General features: G+C 45.5%; 1 protein-coding gene across 6 annotated transcripts in view; it reads right to left on the bottom strand.

Annotated features, from left to right (window-relative positions):
* Positions 1–3366: 3366 nt before the first annotated feature.
* LOC134958056 (transcription factor 20-like) overlaps positions 3367–19396 on the bottom strand; it is a 143144-nt gene continuing 127114 nt past the window's right edge. For 2 of the 6 annotated variants that reach the window (XM_063940397.1, XM_063940398.1), the window contains exons 4-6: positions 16240–16289; positions 4968–5090; positions 3367–4020 (exon numbers count right to left, since the gene is read on the bottom strand). In XM_063940397.1, the coding sequence (XP_063796467.1) occupies positions 4009–4020; positions 4968–5090; positions 16240–16289 (185 nt within the window). In that variant the 3' untranslated portion in view covers positions 3367–4008. The remainder of the gene's footprint in view (positions 4021–4967; positions 5091–16239; positions 16290–19396) is intronic. The other 4 variants (XR_010186858.1, XM_063940399.1, XM_063940400.1 and 1 more) reach the window with 4 other exon arrangements.

The following is a 19396-nucleotide window of genomic DNA, read 5'->3' as shown; positions in this document are numbered from 1 at the left end:
GGCTTGATGTCACCGTCCTGTTACTGAGTATGCGGCCGGACGGAGCTGGGCGCCGAACGGAGCGCTGGGACGGGCGCCGCTGTTAGACGTAGCGGCTGGGCTTGGCGGCGTATGAGCGGCGAAGCATATTAACCCTAACATAGCGGGGCGGCAGCCTGCGCTGACCGCCCCGTTCCCCAGCCTACCTTGCTCCTGATCATGGCTGCGACGGGGCTTCTTATGTGTAAGCTCCGTCCAGCTTCAGTGATGTGACTCATGGCTGTGACGGGCTTCTTCTGTGTAAGCTCCGTCCAGCTGTGTAGTCCTGGCTGCGACGGGGCTTCTATGTGTAAGCTCCGTCCAGCTTTCAGTCAGCTTCCAGTGATCTATGGCTGCGACGGGGCTTCTTCTGTGCAAGCTCCGTCCAGCTCTCTAGTCCTGGCTGCTCTTTGTAGGAGCAGTGGGCTGTCTGTGGCTGTGAGGGTGCTCTTTGTGAGGACCGACACGCCATGCGCTGCCCGTGCAGCGGCACTATCCCGGACCCATGTCTTTCTTGAAACTGGGAAGGGATGTGCTCTTAAAAAAAAATTAAAAATAAAAATGAAAAATTAATAAAATCTTCCAACAAGTGTGGGAATCCCACATGCCGATGTTAGTGCTTTGAGCACAGAAAAAACACTGGGTTCGTACACTGAGGTACTCTAGGGATATGGAGGGGTGGAGAGTTCTAAATTTAAATATTCAGTGCCTTTGTTCTGCTACGCCGCCCATATCCCAAGAGTACTCCAGTGACCCCTAGTGGATGAAAAAGAAATACATTTTCAACAGACAAGACACCCTATGCTAGAAGATTCTAAAGCGACCTGGTGTGCCAAGAGGGGCCGTTTGGTGCGACTGCAGCAAAGATGTATGAGGACATATCTGTAGAGGGAAGTTGCTAGAGATTGCAAAGCCCAGCCGAAAAGTAATTCATACAATGCTTTTCATCACCTATTCGAGATGAGAACCATCATATTGGCTTTTCTTTTGAAGATGCTATTTTGCATAGAACTTATTACACTATTACGTTCTTTCTTTTTGGGGGGAATTTATACTGAGGGAGTATTACCCATATTAAAGTAGTCAGTCGGCAATGCAAAATAACTAAACATTACCCGAAATTTCCTCCTACAGTATTTGGCAGCAGCAGGTAAATATGCAGGGGAATTGTAAAAAAACATGCATTCCAGAGTTCTGCAATTAGTTGGCACACAATAAACGGCTCACCAGCAGCAGTACTTCCTGACCAGGAGTATGCAAAGTTGTAGCATGAACCAACATGAAGCAGTCCTATAGGTAACCTAAAGAGACCGCTCCAAGAGTTGTGCCAACTTTGTATGGGGTTGATATTTATATCAACAGATACTAGAGAGGCACTCATAGCAAAACTGATGGAATGGAACTGGCAGCACCTGACAAAATTTCAATGACAGCTCGTGACTGAAGTCAGCAAAGTAGTAACTACGCTGACACTAGAGCCCTCCACACATACCTACTAGCAGTTCTGGGACAGAACGTTACGGAGAGCAAGACGACTTGCACTCTGGAGTTGGTCTTCAAAGTGAAGGACCGGCTACCCCTTTCACTTAGTGGGACACTGAATTGTACCCACATTTAAACTAAAAAAGGTACAGACAGCAGAACTCACTTGCATGTATTTAAAAGGAAGATGGCTATACATGGGATTTGGAGACAAACTGTTCCCAATACCTTGTACCCAGAGCAGATGATTTTTCAGTCACTTGTCGGTTTTTGGTGTTTGAGGGTGGGATCTTAAGAAGAGAGCTGGGCAACGAAGATCAACTTGTTCCAACCTCAGAAAATATTTTGGTTGTGCATTTGGGAGTGGGATTGTTAGGCCTTGAGGGGAGAGGCCCTCATTTCACTGTATCTTTCCTGCCTGGATTACCAAGGATTTGTGAGTACTCTTGACAACAGTGGAAACTAATATGATTTTGTAGAATTGGAGTTTGCCCCAGTGTAGCCAGATAGTGTAACATACTATGACCAAAGGCATGTACCAGCTATCCTGTACCACTGCCACTTGGCTGTTTAAATGACTATCCATGTACGTTGTGTAACCAGCTCCCATGCGTGATGAAACCAAGGACTCACAGCCAATTCATCAGGCCCAGATAGAAAACCAGATGTAAGGCAAGGAAGATGACTCAAGGAAAGCTGAAGCAGCCAAAGAGGGTTAAAATAATCATGACACCCATACAGGTGTGGATCATAACCCTAATTAAGTTGACCCCATATGGTCGACATGGTCATTAGGTTGACATGTAAAAAGGTAGACAATGCAAAAATTGTCTACCTTTGTCTACCATATGGTCGACAGGTACAAAAAGTTGACACATGAAAAGGTCAACAAATTTTTTTTTGTGTTGTTTTCGCTATCAGAGCATAGGTAACAACAATTAGTGTACCACTTCACTTCCCATGCTGCGGGCAAGGTGTCTCGCTGTGATCGGCACAGGTAACTATTCCCAATTGTAGTCCACATGGATGTTGACCATATGCGTGTCGACCATTGGCATGTTGACCATTGGAACCTGTCGCTCTATAGTCTGGATACCCATCCATACTTTGTTAGAAATGAGCGTCAAATTAATCTCTAGTTTCCTCGTAATGAACAGGAGAGTATCACCGTGCCCAGAGTAACATGCTGTGACATTGTCAGTTTCTAGTAAATTGGCTGTGAATGATCATGTCAGATCAGTGTGACAAGAATATCTGCACACAGACAAAACAGCTACATTAAATCATATGTATGGAATTATGACAGGGAAGTATAGACAAAGTACTGAATATTATTTACCCCAAGAAAATTGTAATCATTTTAGTTTGCAATTAGGTTTAATGAAGACTGCACAATTAAAGACAATTCCCAACCTACATGGCAAATTGACTTTAAACATACATATCCAAGATTGAGTCCAGTGTCTCCAAACTGAAACCCTCTGCCAGCTACTCAGTGCAGACTGGTCCATAGTGAGGGACCAGTGGGAATTAGCCCAGACTACCGAGGAGATACTGCAGCAGCGTATCTACACATACCCAGAAGTAGGTGTTACCAGGTGCTGCTGGTAGGAGCCTGCGTGGATTCAAGGTGCTGGTAAAGAGGCCGGTGGTAGCAGCGAACTACCGCCCACTACACACTGGGAGGAGTCAGTAACAAGCAGTTACTGACAGTGAGAGGCGATCTCTAGGAGTGGCGAAGTTAACCCACTCAGTTTTAATTAATTTAAAACCTGCCTTTCAGATATGTAATAAATCCACCACTTCCAAAAGGCTACTGCGAATAGGATGGTCTTAACTTTAATTAATGACAGTACCAACACTGGGTTAAATAAATCAATTTTATATTCGTCCATTGAGAGCAAAACATATTAAGAAGTACTCCAGCTCTCCATACAGATAAATAAATCCTATGGGAGGTCCAGACACACCAATAGGCAGCTGCAGGTCAACCATGGGCGCCTCCCCACCCCATAAGCATTGATAAAGAAAAAAACGACAAGTTCTTCAGTCAATTTACAATTGGCAAAAAGTGTAAGGGGAAGGGCCAACTACAAGCACAAGAAAAAGAAATGAAAAACCCCTGAACTTTGATATCAACAGGTGGGGCAAATCTGTGACTATGTCCTGCTGTCTCACACTGCCAGGATTTTGTCCCGAACTGCTGGCACAGTTGGAAGGTGTGCAAGGCTGCCTGCAAGCAAAATAGATCCATGTTAAATCCTGCTTCTAAAAAAAATAAAAGCAAAAAGGACTAGATTTCAAACATTTGCAAATGCAGGTATAAGCCATAACCACTTTTAAGGTGCTTCCACTATTAGGATAGATCTGCATTGTTCTGCACTGTGTATGAGTCACAGGAATGGTGGTCCTCTGCTATGTTGCCACTACTTCTGTTTTCTCCCTCTGCTGTGCTTTTCCAATGCTGTCAATCAAGTAGATTTACTACACAGGGCATAAGGAAGACTGTCAGTCTGGAGCCTGAAATACAGATCAACACTGTAAAATAATGCTTTTGTTTTACAAGAAATGTATGTTTGGTTAGCCAGGAATAATGTTAGCTAACCAGCAAACAACAGTTAAGACTTTTCCCCTTAATAAAGGGAGATCCAGTGCATATTTTATTTCATTCATTTTCTTTTCAAATGTGTTTTAGGGGGTATCCAATTAGTCTGATGCATTTTCGGACGATAAAAACGTCTGGATATCACGATTCAGGGCCGATTGTCATAAATGGACCCATGATCGCACGAAAACACATAGCATCCAGGATAAGTTTCCGATGCCATGTGTTATCGCAGCTCCTGCAGCTGCTTATGGGGGATTATGCTTTGCGCATAATACCCGATAAGTGACGGCATCGGGGGATAAGGACTAATAGGATAGCCCTCCCCCCCCAGAGAACCTAAAGCAGCTGAAAAGTACAGCTGCTAATAGGATAGCCCCGTTATTGACTAACGTATTACATATTGGCATAATGGGGGGAGATATCCGAGTAAAGACATTCCCATTATACTGGGATTGCTGTTGTGTATGGCAAAGCACCCTGCCCCACTGAAACCCTGGCATGAACACTAGATATATGCTTTGGGACATATTCAATTAGTTGCAGTACGTACCATACAGTTGGAGCTCCCAGGTTTAACACCTGGAGCTGTTCAATTAGCAGCCTGCTTTCTTGCGTGGTAACCCATAGATTCAAGGTTAGGTTCCCGTAGCTATGGGTTAACCGTTTGCATTCAGCCGTGGTAAGCCCCGAAAGCCCCATTTAATATAGATTTATGTTTGCAACTAAATTCCACAGCTAAATTAATATGCCCCTAATTATAAAGGTTTTTAGAAGTCCGTTCCATTCAAAACTGAAAAATGGAGGGTTTCTTTTTTTTTTTAACATCATAACTAAAACCCAGTTTCCAAAGTTTAGCTACCTGGGTTACAGCGATCAGGTTATCTGGCGGACCATTGATGTTTTCATCGCTCCGGTTACAGCTCCTCTTGCTTCTGCACATTCTTTCTGGCTGCTTGCTGTCAGTACACAGCTCACTGTCTGTCTGAAAAAAGAAGATATGCAGGAGTGAGGAAAGTCACACAACATTTACTACACTCTCCTCAATCTTGCAAGCCTGCCTATTTTTCAGACAAGTTATGGTATTTAGAATATCCAGCTGTACTCTCCAACACCTTCCATGCACCAAAATGGCTCTTTTTGCTCAGATACACTTATGCTGGCAACATATGGATGCAGTAAAGACATTCCTCCCAAAACTGAATTTTTGGTAAAATTATTCTTTAAAGCCATCTCTTGACAGCTACAGAAGGTAGTTTTATTTTGTTTGGGAAAGAGTACTATTTAATATACCACATTTTAAGAGCAAACTTCCAGTGTATGAATTGTGGATACAAAAATATCTATTTGTTCCAGTGAACACAGAAGAGAAGGAAGTTAAAGATTTAAAAAAAAAAAACAACAACAAAAAAACAACAACTTTTAAGTATGGACTTGCTCGAGGTATTATTCTAATGCAGATTGTATTTAATTTTAAAATTAAAAGTTTATTTCTAAATTAAAGAACTTTGATAAACCATTAGAACATAAGGATTAATATCATAGTATCTTATCTGTATTGTCCAGGAAACTGTTTGATAATGCTAAATAAAAGTCAACAAATGCTTAATTCTCGGTGGGCATAAATAGGATTTTAATTACCTACCGGTAAATCCTTTTCTCGTAGTCCGTAGAGGATGCTGGGGTCCACATTAGTACCATGGGTATAGACGGGTCCACTAGGAGCCACTGGCACTTTAAGAGTTTGAGAGTGTGGGCTGGCTCCTCCCTCTATGCCACTCCTACCAGACAGTCTAGAAACTGTGCCCGAGGAGACAGACAACTTCGTAGAAGGATTTTACACAAATAGTGGCGAAATTTATACCAGCTCACACATACAAGGCAAACCAAGCTAACCAGCAACGGCTGAACAAGATTACTTAACCAAGTAACAAAACAGTACTTAACCAAGAACTAAGCAGTACTGAGTTAAACAACCACTGCATGAACACGAAGCGCTGGGCGAGCGCCGAGCATCCTCTACGGACTACGAGAAAAGGATTTACCAGTAGGTAATTAAAATCCTATTTTCTCTTAGATCCTAGAGGATGATGGGGTCCACATTAGTACCATGGGGATGTACCAAAGCTCCCAGAACGGGAGGGAGAGCACGGAGGCTCCTGCAGAACTGATTGTCCAAACTTCAGGTCCTCAGAGGCCAAAGTATCGAACTTGTAAAACTTAGCAAACGTGTTCGGCCAAGACCAAGTAGGCGCTCGGCAAAGATGTAAAGCCGAGACACCGGGCAGCCACCCAGGAAGAACCCACCTTACGAGTAGAGTGGGCCTTAACAGACGTAGGACACGGCATTCCTGCCGTAGAATACGCATGCTGGATAGTGAACCTGATCCAGCGAGATATAGTCTGCTTAGAAGCAGGACACCCAATTTTCTTGGGATAATACAGGACAAACAAAGAGTCCGGTTTTCTGTGACGAGCAGTCCTCTTCACATAGATTTTCAGAGCCCTTACAGCATCCAAGGACTTTGATGAAATTGAGGAGTCAGTAGCAACTGGCACCACAATAGGTTGATTGATATGAAATGCCGACACAACCTTCGGAAGGAACTGCTGACATGTCCAGAGCTCTGCCCTATCTTTGTGGAAGATCAAGTAGGGGCTCTTACAAGACAAAGCCCCCAACTCCGACACACATCTAGCAGAAGCTAAGGCCAACAAAGTGACAGCCTTCCACGTGAGAAACTTGACCTCAACCTCCAGTAGGGGCTCGAACCGATCGGAGTAACTGTAACACCACGTTAAGATCCCAGGGTGCCGTAGGTGGCGCAAAGGGAGGCTGGATGTGCAGAACCCCTTTCAAGAATCTCTGAACCTCAGGGAGGGAAGCCAGTTGTTTCTGGAAAAAAATGGATAGGGACGAAATCTGGACATTCACAGATCCCAACCTCAGGCCCATATCCACACCTGCTTGCAGGAAGAGGAGAAACCGTCCCAGTTGAAACTCCACCGTAGGAAATTTCTTGGATTCACCCAAGAGACATACTTTTTCCAAATGCGATGGTAATGTTTAGACGTTACTACTTTCCTAGCCTGAATCAGGGTAGGAATAACCTTGTTCGGAATGCCCTTCCGAGCTAATATCTGGCGTTCAACTTCCATGCAGTCAAATGTAGCAGCGGGAAGTCTTGATAAGCGAACAGCCCCTGTTGCAGTAGGATCTTCCAGCAGAAGACCCAGAAGATCCGCGTACTAAGACCTTCTTGGCCAGTCCGGAGCAATGAGGATTGACTGAACTCTTGTTCTCCTTATGAGTTTTAGAACTCTTGGAATGAGTGGAAGTGGAGGAAAAAAGTATACCGACTGGAACACCCACGGAGTCACCAGGGCGTCCACCGCCATGGCTTGCGGGTCCCTTGACCTGGCACAATACCTCCGAAGCTTCTTGTTGAGATGGGAGGCCATCATGTCTATTCGAGGTACACCCCAAAGATCTATCACCTCCGTGAACACCTCTGGATGGAGTCCCCACTCTCCTGGGTGGAGATCGTGTCTGCTGAGGAAGTGCGCTTCCCAGTTGTCTACTCCCGGAATGAAGATTGCTGACAGCACCAAAGCGTGCTTTTCTGCCCAGAAAATGATTCTTGTTACCTCTGCACATTGCAGCTCTGCTCTTCGTTTCGCCATGTCGGTTTATGTAGGCCACCGACGTTACATTGTCCGATTACACTTGAATGGCTCGATCTCGCAGAAGATAAGCCACTTGGAGAAGACCGTTGTAGACGGCTCTTAGTTCCAGAATGTTTATTGGAAGACTGGATTCCAGGCTTGACCACCTTCCTTGGAAGGTTTCCCCTTGAGTGACTGCGCCCCACCCCCGGAGAATTACATCCGTGGTAAGAAGGACCCAGAACTGAATTCCGAACCTGCGGCCCTTCAGAAGATGAGGCATTTGCAGCCACCAGAAGAGTGAAATCCTGACTTTTGGAGACAGACGTATCCCTCTGGTGCATGTGTAGGTGAGATCCCAACCACTTGTCTAGGAGATCCAGTTGGAAGGACCGAGCATGAAACCTTCCATACTGTAGAGCCTCGTAGGAGGCAACCATCTTCCCCAGAAGGCGAATGTACTGATGAACAGATACCCGGGTTGGCTTCAGGAAATCCCGGACCATTGTTTGAATCGCCAACGCTTTCTCCTCCGGCAGAAACACCCTCTGCACTTCCGTGTCAAGGATCATCCCCAGAAAAAATAATCTCCTTGTCGGCTCCAAATGTGACTTTGGAAAGTTCAGGATCCAACAGTGTTCCTTGAGCAGATGCGTCGTGAGAATAATGGACTGCAACAACGTCTCCCAGGACGATGCCTTTATCGGCAGATCGTCCAGATATGGGATTATGTTCACCCCCCGTTTGCGGAGGAGAACCATCATCTCTGCCATCACCTTGGTGAACACCCACGGTGCTGTGGGGAGGCTAAATGGCAGTGCCTGAAATTGATAGCGACTGTCTAACAGTGCAAATCTGAGATAAGCCTGGTGCGGCGGCCAAATCGGAATGTGGAGGTACGCATCCTTGATATCCAGGGATACCAGAAACTCTCCCTCCTCCAGACCTGAGATCACTGCTCTGAGAGACTCCATTTTGAATTTGAACACCTTCAGGTGAAGGTTCAACGATTTCAAGTTCAAAATTGGTCTGACCGAACCATTTGGTTTCAGTACCACGAAAAGGTTTGAATAATAACCTTTGTTTTGCATATGAGGTGGAACTGGTTTCTGGTCCTGGGAGCCTGAGGGTGCAGGCTTTTTGGATTTTGCATGACCACCTCTAAAGAAAGTGGTAGGAGACTTGGACTTTTTTGCCTTAGCGGTCCGAAAGGACTGCGACACAGCTGAAGAAAATGGTTTCTTCGTAGAAAGAGTAGCAGAGGAAGGAAAGGTGACTTACCCGCGGTTGCCGTGGAAATACACGCATCCAACGCTTTCCCAAATAGAGCCTGACCTGTGTAGGGGAGGTTCTCCACACCTCTCCTGGATTCCGCGTCTGCAGATCATTGGCATAGCCAGAGTCCCCTGCGAGCTGAGACCGACATGGAAGATATCCGTGCTGTGAGCGTACCCAGAGGTCCTTCATGGATTCCACCATGAACCCCGCAGAATCCTGTATGTTACGTAAAAACAATTCAATGTCACTTCTATCCATTGTATCCAAATCCTCTAATAATGTGCCTGACCACTTTACTATGGCCTTAGAAATCCATGCACAGGCAATAGTGGGCATTAAAGCCACTCCTGAAGCAGTGTATATGGATTTGAGCGTATTGTCAATCTTATGATCAGCCAGTTCTTTTAACGCGGTAGATCCAGGGACAGGTAAAACCACCTTTTTAGACAGTCTGGAAACAGACACGTCAACTACAGTATGGGTGGGTTTTCCCATTTTTTCCTATCCTCCTCAGGGAAGGGAAAAGCAACCAGAACCCTTTTTGGGATCTGGAATTTTTTATCCAGGTTTTTCCAGGATTTTTCAAATATAGCGTTTAATTCTTTAGACGCAGGGAAGGTTAGCGAGGTTTTCTTATTGTCTGTGAAGTAAGCCTCCTCAACCTGCTTAGGTGGCGTGTCATTAATGTTTAACACATCTCTAATGGCCTCAATCATGAGCTGCACCCCATTTGCAAGGGATGCCGCCCCCTTTAGCACGTCCCCATCACCAGCTGTTGTATCAGAGTCAGTATCTGTGTCATCTTGCATAATCTGGGCAAGTGCACGTTTCTGTGGGAACATACTAGGGGATTTTGCAGGAATAGGAACAAAACCGGACCAAACTGCCATAGAGTTCTTTAAAACCTGAGTTTCAGTTTTAGTATGAGCTACACTGGTAGAGATCTGAAAGATCATTCCCTTAAGAGAGGACAACCACTCAGGCTTATTAATAGGGATCTGAGACAAGACATTACATTCCTGTGTACCTGGAATGAATTCCTCCTGAGAGAAAACATCCTCTGCAGCATATGACACAGAGTCCCTAGACATGGCTATGTGAGACAACAAACACCCACATGGAAATGTCAGACACAGTTTCTCCCCCAAGTATGTCACAGAGACACAAAGATTGGAGCCATCCCACACACAGCGCTTACTGAGGTAGATATAACACAACTACCTAGCGCTTACTGTGTACCTTAGTAGACTACACAGTATTTACACAGCCTCCCCCCCCCCCCCCTTTTACAACCCCCTGGTACCGCACAGGATAGCTGAAGTTGCTTGGAGGGACAGCTCTCCCTGTCAGCGTCTCTGTACAGGATCTGCAGGCAGGAAAATGGCGCTGAACGCTGCTGGGTCCAATCTGAGGAGAAGCTCCGCCCCCTGAACATGGCGCTGCTTCCCGCTCTTCACTTCTTTATACTGGCCTGAGGATTTCTGCTGGCAGTGTAACAGAGGTCCTCGACAGGCTTACTCACCAATGTAGGGCATCGGCGTTGGCTCAGGCCGCCCCTTACAGCGCCGCACTATGTACCGCTGAGCCTCCGTAGCGCAGTTAATACCGCGCTGCCACCCTGTTAAAGCTATTTTCCCACCGGCTCCCCGCTTGATGAGGGGGCCGGTGACTCACTTGCCACCGTAATCTTCTGGCTCTGTTAGGGGGTGGCGGCATGCTGCGGGAGTAAGCGGTCGTCTGGGGCGGCTAATGATCATCACCCTCAGGAGCTAATGTCCTGTCAGCGGAGATAGTGGCTCAAAACCCCTCAGGCGGACACTACTCCCCAGGCAAATACATAATGGAGAGGAGAGCAGGATCACATTCATTTTGTTTTCAAAGTGATGGTAGCTGGGTTGCTTTACACATGTATAAAGATTCAATTATTATGCAATCATTATAAAACAATGTACAATTTAAATTTGTAATTGTTCTCCAAGAGTCATAAAAGCAGTAGATATGGTAGACTTACCTAAATAACCTTCTTTCTCTGAAGTCCACAGGATCTACCTTGGGATATACGGAAGCGACAGCGGACGGGCACCAAACATTTCAGCTTTTCAGACTCCCAGGATGCAATGGGTCAAACCCCTATATCCCCGCCTCCCGGTTCAGGCAATTCAGTTGGTTACAAAGCTCAAGGCAGGAGCAGTTCACACGAGAGGGAGACCTATTCAGTTGAGAAGATCAAACACACACACACACACACACACACACACACACTCACACACACACACACACACACACACACACACACACACACACACACACACACTCCATACCCAAGGACGAGAAGAAGTTAGTAAGTGAACAGATTCTCAAATCAGGTGCATCAGGGTGAGATCCCTGTGGACACGGTGGACTTCAGTAAATCTACCATAATCTGTGCTTTCTCCATCAGGGTCCACAGTGATCCACAGTATCTACCTTGGGACTTCCCAAAGTAGTACTAAGGAAGGGGACGCTCCAGATTAGACAAGAGAATCCTTCACCCAAATGCAGCATCCTGGGAGACAAATGTTTCAAAGGCATAATGTTTTATTAATGTGTTCATGGATGACCGTGTGGCTGCCTTACAGATTTGTTCAGCTGAGGCACCACGGTGGGCTTCCCATGAAGGACCTACCATAGGAGTATGCTTCTGATATGTGTCTGTTTATTAGCAGACCATCCTCCCTTATGAAATCTGAAGAGAAAGAAGAGTGTCCATCCTTCTGATGGCACTGGAATGATCCACGTAGATCCTAGCAGCACGAACTACGTCCAATGATGCATATTCTGCAGAGAAGTTCGGTACCCGAAAAGCCAGAACTACTATTTCTTCATTAAGATGGAACTTTGAGACCACCTTAGGAAGATATCAAGATTTAGTTTGAAGGACTGCTCTATCTGGATGATATACCAGAAAAGGAGGGCAACATAACCGTGCCCCTAAATCTGATACTCCTCTAGCTGAAGCAATAGCCAGAAGAAAAAGCACTTTAGCTGTCAACCAATGACATCCACACAATTTAGTGATCCAAATGGGGCAACTTGAAGTGCCCTGAGAACTATTTTTAAGTCCCAGGGAGCTGTGGGGTGAACAAAAGGATGTTGAATGTGAAGCATTCCCTGGAAAAAAGTGCGAACATCCTGTAGATTTGCCATTTTCTTTTGAAACCATACAGATAATGCTGACACTTGAACCTTCAAGGAAACTATGCGGAGAACCCAGTCCATTCCTGCTTGAAGCAAAGCTAGAATTCTAGAAACTCTGAAAGACTTCGGGTCAAAACCTTTGGCAGCGCACCACTGAAAATATGCATGCCAAATCCAGTAATAGATGTCTGAATTACCTTGTTTGAATTTTCGAATCACTGTGGGTACCAGAGAGATTGGTGGAAACACGTAAGCCAGATGAATATTCCATCTCACTGGCAGAACATCCATGAAGATTGCTTCTGGATCCATTGTTCTTGACCAGTATGCGCGAACTTTGTTCTTCCGACGGGAGGCCATGAGATACACCTCCGACAGTCCCCACTTGTTTGCCAGAATCTAGAAGACTTCTGGGTGTAAGGCCCATTCGCTTGCATGAATGTCGTGCCTGCTGAGAAAGCCGCTTCCCAATTTAGGACTCCTGGTATGAAAACTGCTGACACGGCTGGATGATGAAGTTCTGCCAACCGTAATGTGCAGCTTACCTCCTTCATTGCCATTTAACTTCGAGTACCTTGGTGATTGAGGTACGCTACTGCCGTGGCATAGTCCATGCATTCTGAATAAGCTTGCCGTAAAGTATTTCTTTCATTAAATGAGTGCCATGTATGTGGCCCGAAGTTCCAGCATTTTGAGTGGCAGACAACTTTCTTCCTTGGTCCAACATCCCTGGAACGAGTACGGTTTCATCACGGCTCCCCAGCCCTGCAGAATTGCGTCTGTTGTCAGAACCTCACAATCTGAAATCCAAAAAGGTCGCCCTTTGTCCAGATGGGCCGTCTGCAGCAACCAGGCTAATGACCAACGCACTTCCTGAGGAAGAACTATTGTCTGAATTTTTATCGTCTGACGCTGTCCATTCCATTTGGAGAGGATCAGATGTTGAAGGGATCTTGAATGAAATTGAGCATACTCTACCATGTCGTATCTCGAGACCATTTATCCGAGAACTCGCACTGCTGCCTGGATGGATACTCTCCGACTGTGTAGCAATTTCTGAACTCTCGTCTGCAGTGTGGTTACTTTGCTCAGAGGCAGAAATATTCATTGAAAACTGGTGTCCAATATAGCCCCCAGATGTGTCATCCTGTGCAAAATGAAAAAGTCACCCTGGGTTCCCCCAGGTGGAGGCCTGCACCATCAGGCCGATGGCTTGTCTTCAGTTTAGAAGCTTAGCGTCTGGTTGGCCAATTCTGCTTCCTTTTAGTCCTACTAGATTTATGTGACTGAGACTGCTTGCTGTAAAGGTCCGCAAAGCAGGAAAAATAGAATTTCCTAACTCAGATCAGCTAAAGGAAATTATGCAAGAGGCATGGGTTACACCCAGTAAGAAGTTTAAGATTCCCCAAAAATTGGGTTCTTTTTATCCTTTTCCTACTGTAGACTATTAAAATGGGAGGTTCTAGCTCATCAATAGCAGCTTGCAGAGCTATTTGGTTACGTGCATGGAAGGCTGATTCAGAATCCAAGAAGGTTTTGGAATCATTGCCTTTAACCTGCTGAATCGTGAATGTTACGCAAAAAAATTCAACATACCCTCTATCCATCGTATCCAAATCCTCTAGTAAGGTAGCCGACCACTTTACTATAGCCCTTGCAATCCATGCACTAGCAATAGTGGGACGTAATATGGCCCCTGAAGCAGTGTACATTGATTTAAGTGTATTATCAATTTTTCTATCAGCCGGCTCCTTTAAGGCGGTAGATCCTGGAACAGGTAAAACGACCTTTTTTGAGAGTCGGGACACAGATGCGTCAACAATGAGCGGGTTTTCCCATTTTTTCCTATCCTCCTCAGGGAAAGGAAATGCCACCTGGACCCTTTTAGGGATCTGGAATTTTTTTCTCCAGGTTTTCCCATGCTTTCTCAAATATAGCATTCAATTCCTTTGATGCAGGGAAGGTTAGCGAGGTTTTCTTGTTTTCAGTGAAAAAAGCCTCCTCAACCTGCTCAGGTGTGGTATCATTTATATTTAACACATCCCTGATAGCCTCTATCATTAATTGCACCCCCTTTGCAAGAGAGGCAGACCCCCGCAACACATCCCCATTACCGTCTGGGGTATCAGAATCGGTATCCGTGTCATCTTATCAAGTGAACGTTTTTGGGGGTATATAGCGGGGCATCCTGAGGTACCAGAATCGGGCCATACTGCCATGGAGTTCTGTAATACCTGGGTTGCAGACTCATTACTCGCAACCCTGTCAGAAACCAGAGTAATCCAAGATTTGACAGAGGAAAACCATCCAGGTTCCCTTGCTGGAATCTGTGCTAAACCAGTGCTATCCTGATTACATGGAATGGGATCATCCCGTGAGGACATATCCTCCACAGCATATGACACAGTGTACCTGGACATAGCTAAAGGAGACCACCAAACACTCCACACACACACACACACACACACACACAGGTGAGGGCAGACAGAGTTTCCCCCCACCAAGAATGGCAAGAGGGATCAGAGATTGGAGCCAACCTACACACAGCGCTTTTACCAAAGGGAGACCCCTTGTCAGCGATGACTGTGCACCTTAATAGGATACACAGTCATATTGCAGCCTCCCCCCCTTCCTTCTACAGCCCCCTGGTACTGTTTACAGATAGCTGGAGTTGCTGTGGAGGGACCTTCTTTCCTGGCCAGCGCTGTGCAGGCAGGGAAATGGCACTGCTCAGAGCAGAGAAGCTCTGCCCCCCAAAATGGCACTGTCTTCAAACTCTTCTTCTGCTTATACTGACCTGAGGATTTAGTGCTGGCTGAGATCCTGGGACCCCAACAGGCTTCTGGACCAGTGTAGGGTGTAGTGCTGGCTCAAAGCGCCCCTCACAGTGCCGCACCATGTACCGCTGAGCCATCCCCGGAGCGCAGTTAATACTGCGCTCCTACCCTCTTGCCGCTATCTTCACACAGACCCCCCGCTTGCTAGGGGGGTCTGTGTCTCACTCGCCACTGATTCTTCAGCTCTGCAAGGGGGGTGGCGGCATGCTGCTGGGGCGAGCGGTCCCCTGTGGTGGAGAACGATCAGACCCCTCTGGAGCTCAGTGTCCAGTCAGCGGAGACAGTGGCTCAGACCCCGCAGGGCAGACACTGCTCTCCCCCTCAGTACCTCGCTGCAGGGAGGCTGTTGCCAGCAGCCTCCCTGTAAAACAAAAAACTCAAAAACAACATTTTACTAGGAAAACACAGGAGAGCTCCCCTAGCTGTGACCGGCTCCTCCGGGCACATTTTCTAAACTGAGTCTGGTAGGAGGGGCATAGAGGTAGGAGCCAGCCCACACTCTCCAACTCTTCAAGTGCCAATGGCTCCTAGTGGACCAGTCTATACCCCATGGTACTAATGTGGACCCCAGCATCCTCTACGACGTAAGAGAAAAGATGCCTTACCTTCTCCCCATTCTCCGGCCGCAGCCTGGGATAGTTAGTACGGACTTGATGGCACATCCAGTCTGGCATCCGCGGAAGCATCAGTGTACTTGGAGGCAACAGTAGTCGCGATCCGATGGGGAGTTGTTGGAGCGTCTTTCCTATTATGCGTTCAAGACGCATAGAAAGCTCACTCAGAAAAATAAAAACACTATAAAATAACAAAGCTTGTAGCTGCTAAAAATGCAGCCCAACAGTTCTAATGGTCCGGCTCCTACCACACCAAACAAAAAACTGAATTGCCAAAGCTGGGAGGTGGGGATATAGGGGACTGGCCCATTGCATCCTGGAAGTCTGAAAAACTCAACTGTTTGATGCCCAATTCACTGTCGCTTCCTTATATCCCAAGCTAAATCCTGTGGACCCTAATAGAGAAAATATCTGTTTATTATGCGTAGTAAACTGTTCTGACCTACACACATTTAAGAAAATACAATGCCAGTGTCTGAGTAACAAAGGTAAGCTGCAGGGGTGTTAGAAATATCTCCCAGCGATTAACTAATACAAATAAAAACAAGTAGCTGTTCCATACCTTGTGACTGGGGCAGTGCACATATAAGTTCTCTTCACTCAGTAAACATTCTGCAAGAAAGAAAATCACTGGAGGGTTATTTATCTGTGAGTGTACACAAGAATTTGATAAAACTAACAAAAGTTGCATAAATGTAAATAAAGTGGAAATAAAGATAATTATGAAAGACAAAAATCTGATAGAGTAAGAATAGAAAGACACACACATACTATATCAGCAAGTGTGCGCTAGACCTAATGGTACTGGTCATAGAAGAAGCTGGCCGTGAACTACAGGTGACACGCACGAAGATCTCAGCATTTGAGAACACCCACCAGGATGTGCTGGAAGATGTGGCCAATTCAAGCTGGCTTAATAAACTACAACAGCAATGCGACCAATATAAGAAGAACTTAATCAAATTTAAAAAGAACAAAAAACACACAGTTGATGCTGATTATGAGGAGAACAGAATCTACAGGTGGCTATCTGGGAGCGCATCAGCAACACGCAATAATGCCTTAGAAAGACGCCGTAGACCGTGGCAACCTCGGCGTCCACAAAATTATACTTCAACGCCTCAAAATAATAGCGACAGTGAATTCGCAATCTCTGAATCAGACGAAGCCTCTATGTCAGAGAGGATCCCTTTAGGCCAAGGTGGGGCCACCCAGAGGGGTGGAGAAAGACCACCCGCAGGGGCGGGCAGAACAAAAGAAATAAGAGAAGTCAGGCGAAATCCCTCCCGCAAAAAGACAGCTTGATTTTTAATCTGTCAAAAAGGATACTACAGCCAACAGAAATTCAAGTATTACAGAAAGGCCTGGCCTTCGTGCCTACCAACATGCACGATGAATTTACATGGAGACTCGACCATCACAAGTTCTCCAGAAATCTACGTTTAAAGGAACATTTCCAACACCAAAAGAGGATACCGGAGAGCTTGTCTCTTGAATTATTCTTAACGGGCAAGACAAGATCGAAATTTGATCCAGTGTCGGTCAATCCATCATTAAAAACGTTCGACTGTTTACTACACTATTCGGTGACGAGATTCAGAATGGCACCTGGTAAAGTACATAAAAATCTATCCAGAGAAGAAGCCTCTGCGGTAAAACGCCTGAGCACATATGAGGATATAATTATCAGGCCAGCCGATAAAGGCGGGGCCATTGTGGTACAAGACATCACTGACTATCGTCATGAAATTGAACAACAGTTGTCTGAAGGAGTATACAGTCGTCTACCCGGGAACCCTACAAGCAAATTCCAAAAGGAACTGCGTGAGATGTTGGGAGTAGCTGTACAACAACAACACATCACCCCCAGGATCTGTAATGCATTATTAGTGGAACATCCAAAGGTGCCGGTGTTATACACATTGCCGAAGCTACAAAAAGACAGCAGGAATCCGCCCGGTCGACCGATTATATCGGCGCGGGGTTCCTTATATTATCCTGTGGCACAATTATTGGATCATCTGCTTCAACCATTGTTGAGCAAGAAGGAGACTTTCTTGAAAGACACCACAGAATTCTTGAAATTGTTAGGTGGTGTTTCCGAAGTACCTAAGGGAACATGGTTATGCTGCCTAGACGTATGTAGCCTTTATACGTCGATCCCCCATGAGGGTGGATTACGGGCGATGAAAAATTTTTTACAACAATTTCTAGATCCTGTATTATTCAACCATGATCTTTTTTTGAAATTGTTAGAGTTGACCCTCTATAGAAATTATTTCCTCTATGACGGTCAATACTACTTACAACAACGGGGGTGTGCAATGGGGTCCCCTGTGGCCCCGTCGTACGCCAACGTTTATATGTTTGAGCAAGAAGAGCAATTGTTTCTAAATCATGCAGAGATATCCGGTAGCATTAAAGTATATACTCGTTATATCGATGATATTTTTGTATTGTGGACGGGAAACATAGATGCATTAATGAATGTATTAGATGAGATCAATGGTGGGACATCGGCAGTGAAATTCACCATTCAGTATAGTGAAGTTCAGGCACATTTTCTAGATGTACAAGTAAATGTTATTGAAGGGAGGATAGCAACAGAGGTGTTTCATAAAGATGTGGACAGAAATACCTTCTTACTCGCTTCAAGCCATCACCCATCATCGCTGAAGCGGGGTTTGCCCCGCTCTCAAATGATGAGGGTGGCGAGAATCTCAAGTGATCCGCTAAAAGCTGCAATCTCCATTGATAGATTAATAGCCAAATTTACGGCACGGGGCTATGATCCTAAAATGCTTCAGGATAACAAACAACAGGTGTTAAAAATACCTAGAACCCAATTACTACAGTCACGCACTAAATCATCTGCTAAAGTCCTCCCATGGGTTAGCAGTTTTACAACAGCTAGCCCTGTAATTAATCGAGCCACCAAGGCCTTGTGGCCAATTGTAGCCTCAGACAAAGATCTGTCTTGTTTCAAAGATGTATGCCCTATAGCAGCGTTCAAAAGGGGCTGCAACCTGAGGGATAGGCTGATGATTACTGACATCACAGGGAGAGGGATTCCCAAATTACCTAATGTGTATGTGAAACCAGCAGGTTGTTACGGTTGTCATAATTGCACTACATGCAGATACATGGTGACCTGCAAATCGTTTAAACACCCACACTCACATAAAAAGTATGACATCCGGCATGTGCTCACATGCACTTCTTCTTTTGTGGTGTATGTGATCACATGTCCTTGTGGTTTATATTATGTGGGGCAGACCTCCCGTAAATTTCGGGAGCGGATGGCTCTGCACAGGTCCGCCATCCATTTATCAGCTGAAGGTAAATCCATGGACCAGCCTGTGGCCCGTCATTTTAGAATGATGGGCCATTCCCTTTCTGATCTGAAGCATTTTTTAATTGATCATGTGGTGGAATCCCCTCGTGGAGGTGATTGCATCAAAGCTCTGTGTTTATTAGAATCCAGAAGGATTGTCCGGTTGGGTACTATATCACCGGACGGATTAAACGACAAAATCAACTGGAATAGCCTGAGATGAGGTGTCCCTGAAGTTCGTGTTGTACTTGCAGTCTATCCCCCAAAAGATAGAATTTAGTTTATCTATAGATAACTCTGAGTACTTGCGGGTGAGAGGTGATCTATATGGTTAATTGACTGTTGTATAAAAAGTATAAAAAGTGCAATAATATGTTAATATTTA

The sequence above is a fragment of the Pseudophryne corroboree genome, chromosome 9 (assembly GCF_028390025.1).
Source record: "Pseudophryne corroboree isolate aPseCor3 chromosome 9, aPseCor3.hap2, whole genome shotgun sequence".
Classification (NCBI taxonomy): Eukaryota; Metazoa; Chordata; class Amphibia; order Anura; family Myobatrachidae; genus Pseudophryne; species Pseudophryne corroboree.
This window is presented reverse-complemented; position numbering and strand designations above follow the sequence as displayed.